This window comes from Cataglyphis hispanica, chromosome 13 (assembly GCF_021464435.1).
Source record: "Cataglyphis hispanica isolate Lineage 1 chromosome 13, ULB_Chis1_1.0, whole genome shotgun sequence".
In the NCBI taxonomy this organism is placed as follows: Eukaryota; Metazoa; Arthropoda; class Insecta; order Hymenoptera; family Formicidae; genus Cataglyphis; species Cataglyphis hispanica.
This window is the reverse complement of record NC_065966.1, coordinates 4,672,606-4,689,126: the sequence shown is the minus strand read 5'-3', so window position 1 is coordinate 4,689,126 and position 16,521 is coordinate 4,672,606. Positions and strand designations below refer to the sequence as shown.

Genomic DNA, 16,521 nt, shown 5'->3' with positions numbered 1-16,521 from the left:
ATTTATATTACAATATATATATATATATATATATATATATATATATATATATATATAATTTTGCATCTATTCGAGAATTTCTATCTGATTATATTTTAATATGTATATAATTTGCAAAAAAGATTTTATTTTTTCTCTTGTTTTGACTAAACAAAATTGATGTTAATATAAAATAAAATATTTCTTGGAACACATCACAGTTTTTATTAATATCACACGTTATTGTTAATCAAAATGTATTAAACGTACCATTTATATATACAACAGTATTTAACATAAATATTATTTCTGAATAATATTACTGAAATAATGCATGTTTCAGATAATTCCATTTTTTCTTTCATTTATTATTAAACTTTTAAATTTAAAAAAAATTGTATAACTTCTCTACTTTTATTTATGTGCTCGATACACAATATATATCTAGAGCAATATTCAAACTATCCCTCAATTAAATTGGCTGTTTAAATTTTAATCCTGAGTTTGGTACTTACTTATTTAAGGAGTAAAAAAGACCATATATAAAAACAACAGATTCTATTTACATATCAGAAAAAGAGACTTCGTAGACGTCGTCCCACGCCTTGTCTGTCGTACAGAATATTGAATTTGTTTACAAATTGATTTATATTATTACAGCCTTTAGTTATAATACCGAGATACGTCATCAAGCCAAAATCATTACATTGCTGAAAAAATACAAAAAGATATTATTTAAAAAAATATTATTATAAAGGGTCTGATTAATAAATCTATTAATATACATCTATATATACTAACATTATAAAAGTCAGCCTTAAATTTCGGATTATTTAAGACAGGCAATCGATGACTTAGAGAACAAGCTGCTCGTAGCACTTCATGATTTCCTTTCAATTCCCCACTCTCTACTGCTTGCACATATCTTAGAACAAGTTTTACCCTTGCGTGCAACATTTTAATGGCACTGTGTTGAGCTGTCAAATGTTCAGCCACTGAAATATAATATTTATATACTATCGATTCAGATAATGTTTGCCAAAGTATATAAATTGTTATATAAATTGTCTGTACTTACCTACTGAGCATTCCCCTTGTTCATTATTACACATCCTTTGTACATGATCAACTCCAATCCTCTCAGCTTCTTCTGTGGCTAATGTATAAGTTAATGGAACAAATAACATGGTAGCTTCACCATTAACTAAATCAATTACTGATTCATACATAGAGACAGATAAATGCTGCAACAATCACCATACTTTTTCAGATATAACATTCTTTTTTTTATTTAATAAGAAAAGGTTTTCACTCTAGAAATATCCTAATAAATTTACCTCTGTGTTTTTTGGTCTCGGGTCCAATTTTAACAAAACAGGACTTTCGTTTATTTCACAAAGCTGTTTGTGCACTCTAATATCTCTTTCATTAGGTATATCACCAGTGGTATACCAACCCAAAAAGTCCATTTCACTAAATACTAACTTAAATTGCTCTTCCTTTGTATTATAATAATCTCTATCGATTACGACATCATCACCAATGCATGTAAACAGCAATTCAAAAGAATTCATAATCTCTATGTTACGACCCTTCTGTTTACCAATTAGAGCACCATAAACTAAAAATATTTAATTACCAGAAATGATGCATTGCTAGTCCATAGAATATTAATAATAATATAAAAATTTATGAAATACATATATATATATATATATATTTCTTAAAAATTACATATTTTGATTGCGTATATTAATATGCGTCAAATCCAATTTAGAATTGTCAATGTATAAGTTAATTAAAATACAAATTTTTCTATCTATGTTAAAATTTTGCCTGACTTTTTAAATAAGAATTTTTCTTACCTAATTGATCACTGCCTTCTTGAGCTCTGAGTCTGGTCCAGTGCTCACTGACGTTCATGATCACCAGCGGATGCAAACTGATGGACACGGAACCGACGGTGCCTGAGGATGCCATAACCTTAACGCTCCCGGATACCTTCGGATTCCTCTCGGAGGTGTCTTCGTCGATCTCCATCGGCGTCTGCTCGTTTGTATTGTCTGTAGGCACATCGACCTCCATGTCACTCTTTTGTTAGTACTCTTTCTTCTGCTGTATTTTTTATGGAATTCAGCAACTCTCGCAAAATAAGCAGTACTAAATGCCTTGATAAGACTAAAGATACGAATCACTCTTGATCTCTCTCTAAATTGTTGAAATGTTGATTTGAATGATCAACGAGATCCAATACGGACGGCCATGGCGTCGATTCTTTCTATTCTCAGCTTTGCACATGTGGAGGGGAAATTTGAGAGATCGATGTCTCGAAATAAAATTGTCTCTCGCACGATGCAATATCAAATATTTCTCAAATTATAAATATATTTTTTCCATCTTTCGTATTTTTCTTTTTTTTTCCAAGACTTTAGGCTTATATCTAACGTTTATATCTAATATTACTGCAATTCAAAAAGTGTAAAATGTGAATATGTATGTGACTCTCTCTCTACCTATTTTCTCAAATACTATTCTCTATTTTCGTAAAAGAACTAAAACACTGAATATCAAAGGAATATTAAAAGAAACGTCAAGAAAATATAGATCTGTTCCTGATAAGAAATAATATCGACAAATATACGGAAAAACTGATACTTGAAAGTCCCTCGCAGATGGTTACCTCTTGCCAAGTCATGTTCTCCGAGCATCTCGAATTCAGCCTTTGAATCCGGAACTTACTTCAGTTCGATCTATCTCTTCCGATTTATATTCCCCTGGAGAGCGCGAAATTTGAATCGGTATTTTAGTGTCGCCTTACTTCTCATCGAAATATAATATTGTCCTAATAATTTTAACAATTTTTTCGAAAGTATAGTCAGATTCCTGATTGTAATTGAAATGTTTCCAAGACAGTAAGTTGACAATATACGCTGTGCCAGAATATTTCTAACTTTAGATGAACCGAGAGATGAACGACGAACCGAAGGCACGCGCGACACTACACATACACAACGTCGAGTGCTGTCCGACGTTTTGTTTCTCATCGAATTATCTGGAGTCGTTTGCGAGAAAATTTACGGAACTCTATCAACGTATCGCGATTATAAGAGGTAATCAGGTATTTTGATTCATCTTTTATCGATCCACGTGTGTGGTTACGTGTAGCAATAAATAAAACCTCTCTGTCGTCATACGATCGTGTGGAAGTGATCGCGATTATACTCAAAGCCAGGCAGAAAGATCATCGTGCAAAAGTCCATTCACGATCATACATAATTTATCATCGTGTAAATCAAGGCATGTACATACTCTCGTATGCGAGTGCGAGCTGATCCCGATCTCGATGTGTATTTGTGCGCGTATATATGTTTGTTCGCTATCATTCAAAATTAAAAATTAAATGCTTCAAATAAAATTGGCTCTGGTATTTTCCACGATACGAACAGAAACCATCCTATCTCGATACAAAAGAAAATATATCCTATCTTTTTCTGAGTAAGTAACTCGAAAACGAACTTTATGAACTGCGTTTTTAGGTTAAATGAGCGATCGCCTCGGGACACGACACGATTTATCCGTACAGATCCGTGATCTCTCAAGCACGTGGACTCCACTTAAGAAAGACGCATGTGAAAGCTCGAAAATTGTTGATCAACATTCATTTGGCATTCCTCGGACTTCATTCACTGCCACGATATGAATCATCTAGCTCCATGGTGCGAGTCGTAATATCAACTGTATTCTTCTAAACATCTTTCAACAAAGCGAATTCTTCGATACTAAAATTAAATCAGGCAATGTAACAGTCACACGGCATTAAAAGTAATCTGCATACACTGGAAAATATTTATCAAAAAGCCAAGGTTTGCCAAAGGTTTGAATAATTATCCCAAAATGCTGGAGAAAATCGCTGAGATGTCGCAATTGAAAAATATAATTAAAGAGTTTCCTAGAAATATGAAATTTTGCTTTGCTTATGGATCAGGTGCGTTCAAACAGGCTAATAATGACAGCAATAAAATGCTGGATCTTATATTTGTTGTACGTAATGTCAACAAATGGCATACAGAGAATTTGGCAAACAATCCTAAGCATTATGCTCAACTATTGAGACTCCTTGGCCCTAAAGCAATCACAAACATACAAGAAGAATTGGGTGCTAAAATATTTTATAACACATTGGTCAAGACAAGCCAAGGTCAACTCATAAAATATGGAGTAATTTCTGAGGTTTCATTGGTAGAAGATTTATTAGACTGGAATGATTTGTACTTAGCTGGAAGATTACATAAACCAGTTAAAGTAATTGTGGAACCAGACGAAAATTCTCAATTGCGCACTGCTTTGGTGCAGAATTTGCATTCGGCTGTACATGCAGCCTTGCTATTATTGCCTGAGCATTTCACAGAGATTGACTTTTTTAAGAAGATCACCAGTCTGTCCTATCATGGCGATTTTCGAATGATCTTTGGCGAGAACAAAGATAAGATCAGTAATATTGTATTACCACAATTGCATCATTTTAAACAATTGTACGAACCAATCTTGAAACACTTTGACAATTATATAGATATTCCAAAATCAGATCACGTGATTATTACATGTCATCAAGATATCAGTCCAGCAACTAAAATCCATCATTTAAATCATTTACCTAGAATACCACAGGTTAAACTAGTCAGAGCATGGTCTCAGGGTCCAAGATCAAAAGATACCGAGGATTGTTTGCGTGCTATAGCACACGATCCAGAATGCTGTGAGATATTGGAGCAATGTTTGAAAGAGATTGTTTGGAGATCTAGTGTGACGCAAAGCTTAAAAGGAATTGTAACAGCAGGATTTGTAAAATCTGTTAAATACAGCGGCGCCAAAATAATTAAGATGCTACAAACGAGTTCCCCCAACAATATTTTACCCAAGCCTTCTCTCTCTGACTCGAGTAAAATTAATAAAGTTGTTGGAACTGTTGTAAAGAAAACAGAAACAAAAAAGGATGCTGAAAAACATGTCGAATAGTTACTATGTTATTTTCTCAGAAAAAGATTACGATATAAATATATTTATAAATATAATATTATAAATATATAATATTATAACATTATAAATATATATAATATTTATTTATGATATATATTTGTAAATTCTTAACTCAGCTTGTATCACAAATAAAGTGGATAGTTATAATCAACAGCGTAATATTCTTTTTCTACATAATTAGAGTAATTAGTTGCCTTTAATTTGTGGTATACACTCGTAGAATAGTAAATCATTTTTTGTTTCTCAAGAAATTTTGTTTTATTAAGAAAAACTAAAACGTTTATACTGAAATATATTATTTGATATATATAAAATTGATATAAAGATTTTATATATACATATACATACATATATATATATATATATATATATATATATATATATATATATATATGTATGTATATATATATATATATATATATATATATATATATATATATATATATATATACATATATAAAATTAAAAGTCCAACTTATAATAATTTGTCATGTTTTTAGCATATAACTAGATTATGACAACGATGAATTCTGATTCCGAGAGCCAGGACAGTGATGACGGACGGCGATTTCGTTTTGAAGCTACGCGGAAGGATTCAGTCGCACCCGTGGATACAGCAGACAAAACGAAGAAGTCCAAGCACAAATCGTCTCGTGAGAGCAGCAGACACTATCGAACAGAGAGAAAAGAACGGTCAAAACACGAGAGCAGTAAGAATACGGACGATCTCAGACACTCTGTAAAGCATTCGAAGCATGAATCGAGGAGTTCAAGACAGGAGGATAGTAGAAATTCGCACAAGGACTATAGAGAGGACAAGGATATGTCTGCTGGATCCACCGCGAATGACAGAGGCTACAGAAATTCCAACGAAAGTGACGTAAGGGAAAAAGTTTCGCGGGATTCGAAACGTCAATCGGACAGAGATCGAAGTGTCCATCAAATGCAACGATCACGAGAACATTCGTACGAGCGGAATCATCACAATGAACGAACGTCCAGTGACAAACACAGAAGTTGGTATTACGAAAGGCATAAGCATCATTCTCGCGATAGAAGTCGAGATAGATCTTATCAATCGAGTAGACTGATCAAATCCTCGAATGGCGATTACCGATCCCGAGAGGATCAGGAAAAACATGATATCTCTAAAAAAACATCGGTAAAAGAAAACAGATTGCAAAATTCGAGAGATTATCCTAAGAATGTTGAACGGGAGCGTAGTTACGGCGAAGTTCATTCAAGTGAGAATACTAAAGAGGATTCATCAATAGAGATTCAAGACTGCAAGGACTTGGATCTGTCGCTGTTCGACGTCCTATCGGAGACTGGCGAAAATATATCCGATGGTCGAGATTCAGGAAGTCGAATGTCATCTCCGTGTTCACGTAAGATTAAATTGAAAAAGCACGATTCTGAAGATCGGTCCGAAAGTCGCGCGAGAACGAAACGAAAAAACGACGGCGATGAAGCGAGTGGAGGAAAACGGCAGGAACAATTAAAGGTAAAAAGAAGGAACTACGACTTGACATCTGATTCCACTAATAATAATCCTAGTGCCGTTTCAGATTCCTTACTCAGTTCTACATCGTCCGCGACGTTCTTGGTAACAAGAAAAACTCTTATGGATTCTGTGAGAAAAAGAACTTCTGAGCACTATGAAGAGACGAGAATAATTAATCCCGACAGTGGCGAATGCTCGAATTTGGAAGAGAAATATTCGCAATGTCTCGATTCTTTAGAGAAAACGCAATTGGAAAAAGATAAGAAAGAAATTGAATCTGTCTACGGTCCATTTTTGCCGCCAAAACTTGCATCTAACATCAGCATTACCGACGATGACAAACTTGAAAAGACTTTGTCGAATAGTCTCATTGAAAATAAAATCGAGGACAATTGCAAGAGCGCGAGTTTGATCGGACCTTGTTTGCCGCCTCGATTAAACAATGATTGTCAAAACGGAAAGCAAGAAGAGACAAAAAACGCTGTTACGCTTACAATGGAAACGGACTCTGTTTTTGGACCAGCACTGCCACCACATTTGTTACAGCGGCAACAAAACGAAAATGATTCGCGAGATAAAATTATTGGACCTGTATTACCCGACACTATGAATAAAGAAGCTTCGACCGAATTATCCGATGATGATTGTACGATAGGTCCTCTGCCTGTTGACCATCCAGCTCTGAGAAATAGCCGCGTGCACGAACAGTTAGATTTGAGAGCGCAAAGAATTAGGCATGAAGGATATTTGACAGAGGTAAAACGAATTACTTAAACATAAAAAATTAACAACTTCATCGATGAGAAAAGAAGGGTATATTTTTATTTTAGGCTGATCTTGGAAATAAACGCGAAGAATGGATGACCGAGTTACCACCAGCGCAAGCTGTTAATCTTGGATTGGGCCCGCGTAAATTCAGACTTCGAGATGGGCCAGATATGTCAGACAGATCATGTTGGACTGACACCCCTGCACAAAAAGCTCAGAATCAGAAAGATTTGGTAAATATAAAATAAAGTGCTATTATTTATTTATTTTTTTAAACTGAAAAGTGTCTGCATTCTATTTGTAGTACTATTAAGAATTTATAACAAATTTTATTGGTTGTATTAATGCGCACTGCGCAAAGATTGTTGTACATAAATTTACAATAATATAAGTAATTAAAAAAGTAATTAATACTATATAAAATATATAAAATAATTAATACTAAGAGAACTTTTATTTTTTATTTAATTATATTTATTTAATTATATATTTTACTTAATTATATATTTTATTTTTATTGTTAAATACAAATAATAATAATAACTCGTATTATTATACAATAATTATCTTAATGTGTTAATGTATTAACTATACTTATGTTTATATATATATATTGTAAATTTGTATACAATAAGTTTTAAATGCACATTAGTTCATCCAATTGAATTTGTTATCAATCTCTTTATATATTTTATGTGTGTACTGATGTTGTATTTTTTTAGGAGATAAAGAAACTCAGAAAATCAGATACGGAACATGTGAAAGAATTTCACAAAAAAGAAGTGAATGAAAAAAGAAAGCCCGAGAAATCACTATTAGAGATGCACCAAAGTAAAATTGCAAAGAAAAAGAAGGTAATTTGTTGGTTTTTTTAGTCACATTTTTCAAATTACACAATATACTTAATTATCAAATCAATACTTTCTACATATTTGTTTTTCAAAATTTGTCACAATAGTGCTATTAGAGATATATATATTATTTTATAGAAAGAAGAAAAAGAGGCAAAACGGAGTGGAATATCAATGAGAAGGCCATTTGATAGAGATATTGATTTGCAAGTTAATCGATTTGATCAAGCGCAAAAGAAAACTATTCTAATGAAGGCACAGTTGCTGGATGATAGATTTTCACATGGACAAATCTAATATTTAGATTATCAAAGGATATAAAATTATAATAATTATAAATAATTGCTGCTAACGAAATTAGATTCTGTATTAAGTACATTTTCAGAAATTGACAGATGTTGAATGTTGTTACAGATTGGTGCCTTGAATTAGTAGCGAGTTCTTATTATCTTTATTGACCAATTTTACAGAAGTGTTTTAGCAGAATGTGCACTTTAGCCTAATTATTATACTAGTATTTTCGTATCATGATTTTTTTATATTTTACAATAAATATCCAAGTAGATTAACTTTGCTTAAATTTGATTTTAATTTCATGAAATACACTTATTGCGTTTACAACTTTTTTGAAACGAATATGTCAGAAAATATATTTTAATTACGTATTGGGTTATTAATCGAATTTTATTTTATTAAAAATTTTGGAATCTTGTGATCTTTTTTGCGAATTATATTTTGTAATGTAAAACGTGTAAATTACAATTGGTCGTGGATCTTTTATAAATATCATTCACTATATGTATTTTGTATATAGTATTGTTCTTATGAAAAATCATAGGAAAATAATACGAGAGTAACTTATGTAGCAATAACAACGATTGTACAGCGAATCTTTGCGCGTGTTAGATAGATATGTCACTCTCGTTGTATCTGTTTGTCACATGCATTTTCTATAAGTGAGACAGTACAAAATAGTGTGATATTTAGCACTGCTAATATGTAACCTCGTAATACATATTATAGTAAATATAAAGAACTATGTTGTGTGCATGTGTTTAATTTGCACATATTTTGGAATGTATATGTCTGAAAATGAAACACATATATTATTAATTCATGTATTCAATGGCAGTTTTACATTTTTGGAAGCCTGAAACTATAATTTGTATAATATTAATTGTTTTATTCTAATTAATATTATGAATTGATAAAATAATTAACATACCTTTTAAAATTGAGAAAAGAAATACTTGATATCTAGAAGTGAAATTTTGCTAGTGTACTAATCTGTGGATTTGTCATTGCACTTTTCTATATCACAAGAAATGATATTGTACGATATATTATTAGGTTTAACTATATATACTTCAGTGATTGTTTATTTTCTCTTGCTGAAATTTCGTGAATTTATGAATTTCTATACATAAAAATAAATATGTTGATTAAAATTATCTCTAGGCTTTATTCTAATGTTTTATATATTTATAGAAAATATTAGTCAATATTCACATTAATGATATTAAATAACAGCTAAAATAAATAACAGCTGATTTAGCTATAAATTATGTAAGTTATATAAATAATATTTATTAAATTTAATTATTATTAGCGTTTATATATAAAAATATATAAAATTATGTATGTTACGTATCTCGAACCGCTTCGATATTGTGATTCTCGAAATATCGAAGTCGACAGTTTCAAGTCGCGAACGCGTCGCAGCAAGCCATAGACACGCGTCGAACGTGCTCCGTGTTTCTCGCGATTATTACCGTTTAAAAGTAAATTTTCTCGCGAAAATTGAGATGCCATTGCATCTCATATTAAACATATGTGTATGTTATACATTAATGTTGCGATTTCAATATCTATAATCTGCATATCCGCGTACTCGTAATCGGCCGAGATTCCTTCCTCGGGAATTCGCGCCATCCTTTTCTTGTTGGAATGCAGTGAAAGTGTCTAGTGCTCACTCATCAAGTGTGTATATATTTTTAGATATGTATGCATAGAGTTATCGATATCTTATCACGTGAATTTATGGATATTTCGGAGATTAAACACATATTATTCATATTAATTATGAATCATAAATATTATTTATATTATTCACATATTCATATTAGTGACTCATCCATGAAGTATATATCGTCCTTCTTTAATTAAATTGTTGAAAACAATCATTTTCTTATTTCTCTCTTCAATATTATTAAAGTAATTTGTTAACAAAAGGTAAGAGAAATAATGAAAGAATTTGTAGATGAAAAAAAATGATTTTAGCGAAGTGCGCGCTTTCTTCGATATTTCGAGAATCGCAATATCAAGATGGCTGACAGTTTCAAATAGTCAACGGTCAATCGCGCCGCGACAAAATCGTGTCCGAGTCGTTCCGCGTTTTTCGGATTTTCTCGCAAAAACATTATCGTGACTGTCTTTTGTAAAGTATCGATATGCGTCTATTGTAACGTGTATTGAACGCGCCTCGTGTACAATTATTGTTATATTGATTTATATTGATTTTTAGTGTCGTCCGCTGCTTGTGTATGTCCGGATTACTTTCCTCGGATCTCCTTTTACATCATCGTTTTCCCACAGAAAATGCAACGGAAGTGTAATGCACAATCAGGTATGTACATTTTACCAGGTATGTCACCGTTTTACAATTACTTTTTGCATTCTCGTCACTGAATGTATTCTTTTAAATTTGAATCATCTTTAATATAATGTTGTCTACTTAAGAAAAACAGAGTGTAAAGGAATGCTTTTTCATGCCAAAAATTATTATTTTTTTATTTTAATATCTGGAAATAATATTGTCTCTAATCACATGATATTTTTCAATTTACATTGTCTCTTTGACAAATAATATTTATAATTATTTGATATATTATATACGTATATTAGATCCATATTTTTCTTATATGGTAAAAAACTCGAGCCTAATATATATATATATATATATATATATATATATATATATATATATATATATATATATATATGTGTGTGTGTGTGTGCGTGTGTGTGTGTGTGTTATATAAGTGATATTTTGTAACCGTTGATCTATACATATAAAATATTATTTCCAGAGTCACTGTGACTATCCATTTGATAGTCATGTAACTTTATCCTGAGTTGCCAGTCTTTAATAAAATTCCGTCGATGATATCCAGAATCTTAGTTATAATTCAAAGCTCTGCGTGCTAAATACGCTTCGCCTACGCACGCATACGATTGGTCGCATCCCACGCAGTTCTACATTTTCACGCACTATCATTGGTATCATTAGTCGCGACTGACAACTGACAACTCGTTTGATCCGTCAGGTGATTACGATCTTTAGCTGACATTGACCTGGCAAACAAATTATTTTTATTGATGTCCGCTCGTCGTCATATCGCCATCGTTCGCCGTTCATCATTTGATAACATTAGTCGGGAAATAAAATATACTTAACCTCAAAACGAACGTCTGATCATGACATCTTCGTCGTGAATGTGTGCGTCTCGTCTTCCTTGTCGTCGAGCGATCGCATTCGTCGACAAAGAGTGCGAAAACATTTCCTCAGGAGAGACAGATATTTTCGACTCGAAGAATTCAAGAAAGAAAGAGAGACAAAAAGAAAATTGTTGGAGATATTATCTTATTAATTAATGACCAGTCGAGAAGCATACGCGACATAATGACTAATGGTCGCGTCTAAATGAGAGCCACAGGCAATTTCGAAGTATGTATATCGCCCGACTTTATTAACGACGAATATTCGCTCCCAAAATTCGACGCGATCCACGTAATTCGCGTCGTTTGATAACAACCGTACATCGTCGTGATATAACACTCGGCTAATCGGTCGTGTTGATCCGCTGCACGAATACATACACACGTCACGTTGCTCATCGTATATTAATTGATGTAATATACTATACTACACGGACAGCGCGTGTTATCGTGATATTCTCTTGTCCGAAGGGGTTCGTGTCTACATCCCGAGGTCATTTATGGGGGCCATTTCACAGAAGGAAATAGTAAACAACAGGTGTTATTACGTCGTAGTTTCATTAATCGAATGATCAGTGTTTTTTTTTCCTTGCGAAACTTTTTCGTGCAGATGAATTTTTACAACGGCTACTTGCGAATTGCGTTATTAATTTTTTTCTTTGTCTCGTGATCTTAAAATTGTTGGAAAATGCGTCGTGAAATTATATGCGCATTTGAAATCATAAAGAATTGATCGCTTAAAACTTGTTTGTTTACTTTAACTAAATACTCTGTACATATTATGAATCAGGCGTAATCTGAATCACTGTCTATTGTATGATTAAATTGAGAGCATGTATGTTGAATTTAGTACATAAGGATTAATTAGAAATTAAAAATCTAATTCGAGTTTACGCAATGTTGTTCAAGAAATAAGGTGGAATATATTTGTTTTTCTAGAATAGGCTGACTACACTTTTTACAATGTACTTTTTATCTACTTTGGATACATTTGCTACAGTAGATCTGACAATTGTATAATGAATCGTTCAAGAAAAGTCTTAATTAAATACTAAAATTGATGAAAAGAAGGATTCTTAAACTAGTTCAAAATGCAACAGTGTTGTTTAAACTACCAAGTCCTATTGTGGCTTCTCCTTTTAATTCTGTATGCTACATACAGTAGTGCAGATATTTTAGTATTTTCTGCAGTGGCAAGACATCAAATTGAAGAAGAATTTCGCGATATGCCTGCCAAATTTGGAGGTATAATACCATCAGAAGGAATTAAGGTACATTCCTTTAATTTTTTTATGATACAAATCCTATTATATATATACAAATTTCTTTTTGTGATTTTGTTAGGGTATGGCAGTTTATGCCAATCCTCCCAGTGCATGCCAGAAGATACAACCTCCGCCTAATATTACTGATTACAATGGTAATTGGATAGTTTTAATACGACGTTACAACTGTAGTTTTGAAATAAAAGTTCGAATGGCACAAGAAGCTGGATATGATGCTGTTATTGTACATAATGTAAACAGCAATGAATTAGGTAAATTAAATCGATACTAAATAATTGTGAAAGTAAAACGTTAGCTATTTTTTAATGACAAAATACATTGTAAAAAATTGATTCTAGAACCAATGTCAGCAAAGGATCCTGTAGGAATTTTGATACCGGCTGTGTTTGTTGGTGATGTTACAGGATTAATTATAAAAGAAAATTACTTATACGATCAGTTATATTTTCTATTGATTAATGATGATCTGCCATTCAATATCAATACACACTTACTCTTGCCCTTTGCTATTGTTGTTGGAATATGTTTTTTAATCATTGTTATTTTTATGGTGAGATTGCAGAGTGATACGTCAAAATTTGTGCATAACATGTTACTTTAGCTTTCAATACTAATTGTTTATATATTGCACAGATTGTTAGATGCATAAAAGATAGAAGGCGACAACGGAGACATAGATTACCTAGTTCTAGTTTAAAAAAGATTCCTATACATAAGTATACAAAGGGTGACCCATATGAGACATGTGCTATTTGTTTAGAAGATTATGTGGAAGGAGAGAAGTTACGAGTTTTACCATGTGCACATGGTACATATTTCTCAAAATTACTTGATTATATAGTATTGAAACAAAAATAGTTTTTTGAATCAAAATTATTCTTAATATCATTTAAAATAATAAATTATTATTATTTCCATGTTTGCAACTTTTCAGCTTATCATTCAAAATGTATTGACCCATGGTTAACAAAAAATCGAAGAGTTTGTCCTGTTTGCAAAAGAAAGGTTTTTGCGGCTGACGAGCAGGTTATGACCGATGAGAGTGATTCAGATGCTGATGATACAACGCCTCTCATTCGGGATGGCCATCAAGGTGCGCGTGAATATTTTTCTCTCGGAATTAATAATTAATAATTAATAAATTAATAATTTAGACTTGTAATTCATCTATATTACGAATAATTTTTTTAGGTACACAAGGAGGAACGTTCGTGCGACAGAGGGAGAATCCTTTTAATAGAGCCAGGAGATCACAAACTAGGCAAGATACCAATAACTCTAGCGATAGTAGCTCTGATTCCGATCAGTCATCCGTTACTACCGAAGATAACGTTTTTCCTAGATCTAATGAGCCAATGAATGTAGCTTGTGATTTCCTGGTATCCGATAGCCATAGCATAAATGGTGAGATCACTAGTTGATTGTACACATATTCTGCGTGAAATATGCTCAAAATCTATTATTTTTCTTCTATTTATAGGTGAACGACAAGAGTTAGAGCGTTCGGGTAGCAGTACTAATCCACATACGGTAAGTTTGTACGCGGGTGCAGAAGAATTCCCCGCATCTATTGTAGAAATCGCATCATCGCAACGCGAGGTAACAGATCTTGCAACATCAAATCCCGATTGTCATATCGAAATTTCGGATAATGCGATGGCGTTGGCCAATAGTTCGCAGAATAAAAACGATGTTATTACATAATGGCCTAATGTAACTATGTGAGATTATCATTATACGTTACGATTCAGTTCGTGGAAAGGGTTTTGTCTTTTTTTTTGTTGCGGAGGAACATTGGTACAATATATTGGTGCACGGCGTTATAGTAGAAGCGACATAAGATAATGAGAACAGATAATCCGAAAAATTAGATAGTATTTTTTAATATAGGTGAACTTTCATACTTCTCTCAAATGATGATATTACTATTTTGCTTTATGCCAAATATTTTTTTGCACTAATGTGTCTAGTGTATTTATCTGATGAATTACATAATATATCACGTTTCCTTTCTTTTGCGACGAGTATCAAACGCAGTGACGTATCATGGATCAATAACTCCATATTTTATATATAACTGCGAATCTTTTTTGAAAGAAATATTTTATATATTTTAGATTGAATTTATGCGAGACATATAAAATCTTGTGTATAATGAACGATCTGTTATTTACGTTTAAGAGAGATTATATGTTGCCTTATTTTGTTTTATTTCTTTTGATCCTTAATCAAAGTCGTTTCCATATAAATATAGTAAGACTGTGCTGGGATGTATGCGTGCGTGCATGCGTGTTATGTGTGTGTCTATGTGTGTGTGTGTGCGTGTGCAAATTGTAATTTATCATTTAATAACATATTTTGTATATTAATTAGCAATTATATACATATATATGGCCTAATTGATTTTTGCAATTCACGAGGTTAAATTTATTTTTTGTATTTTTCTTGTCATTTAATTACCAAAATATAAGTATGATTTATTATATACTTATGAATAAGTGATTACATTAATGGTAAGTGACGAACGCGCTGGTGATACTGTAAAGAGTAATAAACGTAACTCCGTTTCTGACATCGGATTTGTAAATATTAATATATACATATATAACAGTCACAGAGACCAAAAACATAAATTCCTTTCAATGCAGGACATAGTATACTGTGAACAACAAAATAAATTTCAACTTTAGACTTTAACTTCATCAAGTTGAATCTTTAATGTTAAGTTTTATGAAAAATTATATTGTTATTTAACATATATGCTAATTAACTGTATGTGAACTAACTATACTATTTTATATAAAAAAGTAGACTATAGTACTTATTATATGAAATGGGCTGTATACACAATATCTGTCGATAATTGTATGCAAATTTCGTTATTATCAAATAACGTCTTTTTATTCGATTTATCATCGATAACGTAAATATAGAAAAAAAATTGCTCCCATTCTAATGTGAAATAGTTGTATGTTATTTTTAAATCAAATGTGGGGAGATATTAATGCCGTCAACATTTATGGATCAATATTTTATTATAACGTTTTGATAGAGATTTGCTCGAAAATTTATTCATAAATCATGAAAACTCATATTAAACAATATTCTGTTGCTTATTTATATACACACATATACATACACATGTGTGTATGCGTGAATTAATTTCAAAAGATAGAAATAATATTGTTTAAACAAAAATTAGCTGCGAATAGGATATAATGCGGCAAAATTGTAAAAAGATTTGTAAATAGCATCGGAGAGATTTCATTATACAATAATATGTGGAAAATATTTTTATTTGTTTTTATAATTGTCAAATTGAGTGTATTTGCTATTATCTTTTATTGTTTAACGATAGATATAATATATATTAATAAAAATGAAATGTATTTATATTTTTTTATTGTATTACATATTTGTCTTATTGTTGAGAAACATAAGAAGCACAGATTGCTCAAGTAAGCATATATAGACATCGCAAAATATTTAGCAAAAGATAGCGATATTTAATATAACAAATTATTCTTTCTTTTTCTCTTTTATCGAAAGCAAAAGGGGCAAACTTACGCCCATTAGAAAAGGATAGCTCCGCCAAATA

The 16,521-nt window shown here is 31.8% G+C and overlaps 4 protein-coding genes across 11 annotated transcripts; 3 read left to right on the top strand and 1 right to left on the bottom strand.

Annotated features, from left to right (window-relative positions):
* Positions 1-180: 180 nt before the first annotated feature.
* Positions 181-2,710, bottom strand: LOC126854021 (COP9 signalosome complex subunit 6). 3 transcript variants are annotated; one of them, XM_050600346.1, is made up of 6 exons: positions 2,660-2,710; positions 1,845-2,042; positions 1,317-1,600; positions 1,058-1,223; positions 781-974; positions 181-689 (listed from the first exon to the last, which is right to left on the bottom strand). In XM_050600346.1, exons 1-6 carry the CDS (start codon positions 2,685-2,687, stop codon positions 549-551), a joined length of 1,011 nt encoding a protein of 336 aa, XP_050456303.1. In that variant the 5' UTR covers positions 2,688-2,710; the 3' UTR covers positions 181-548. The 3 variants fall into 3 exon arrangements, with proteins under 3 accessions (XP_050456303.1, XP_050456304.1, XP_050456305.1); XM_050600347.1 differs by having other exon boundaries at positions 2,635-2,664; XM_050600348.1 differs by lacking the exon at positions 2,660-2,710 and adding an exon at positions 2,621-2,652.
* Positions 2,711-2,899: 189 nt separating this feature from the next.
* On the top strand, positions 2,900-9,591 carry LOC126854014 (protein starmaker). 5 transcript variants are annotated; one of them, XM_050600334.1, is made up of 6 exons: positions 2,900-3,089; positions 3,516-3,695; positions 5,517-7,276; positions 7,351-7,521; positions 8,011-8,142; positions 8,278-9,591. In XM_050600334.1, exons 3-6 carry the CDS (start codon positions 5,531-5,533, stop codon positions 8,434-8,436), a joined length of 2,208 nt encoding a protein of 735 aa, XP_050456291.1. In that variant the 5' UTR covers positions 2,900-3,089; positions 3,516-3,695; positions 5,517-5,530; the 3' UTR covers positions 8,437-9,591. The 5 variants fall into 5 exon arrangements, with proteins under 5 accessions (XP_050456291.1, XP_050456292.1, XP_050456294.1 ...); XM_050600335.1 differs by lacking the exon at positions 3,516-3,695; XM_050600337.1 differs by lacking the exons at positions 2,900-3,089; positions 3,516-3,695 and adding an exon at positions 3,116-3,276.
* On the top strand, positions 3,937-4,995 carry LOC126854096 (phosphatidate cytidylyltransferase, mitochondrial). The gene has a single exon (XM_050600491.1). The coding sequence runs from the start codon at positions 3,937-3,939 to the stop codon at positions 4,993-4,995; it is 1,059 nt and encodes a 352-aa protein (XP_050456448.1).
* Positions 9,592-11,256: 1,665 nt separating the features above from the next.
* Positions 11,257-16,318, top strand: LOC126854018 (E3 ubiquitin-protein ligase RNF13-like). Of its 2 annotated transcripts, none has more exons than XM_050600341.1 (8): positions 11,257-11,866; positions 12,577-12,908; positions 12,982-13,174; positions 13,262-13,473; positions 13,557-13,731; positions 13,858-14,016; positions 14,115-14,327; positions 14,404-16,318. In XM_050600341.1, the coding sequence occupies exons 2-8, from the start codon at positions 12,729-12,731 to the stop codon at positions 14,625-14,627; spliced, it is 1,356 nt and encodes a 451-aa protein (XP_050456298.1). In that variant the 5' UTR covers positions 11,257-11,866; positions 12,577-12,728; the 3' UTR covers positions 14,628-16,318. The 2 variants fall into 2 exon arrangements, with proteins under 2 accessions (XP_050456298.1, XP_050456299.1); XM_050600342.1 differs by lacking the exon at positions 11,257-11,866 and adding an exon at positions 11,878-12,175.
* The last annotated feature ends 203 nt before the right edge of the window (positions 16,319-16,521 follow it).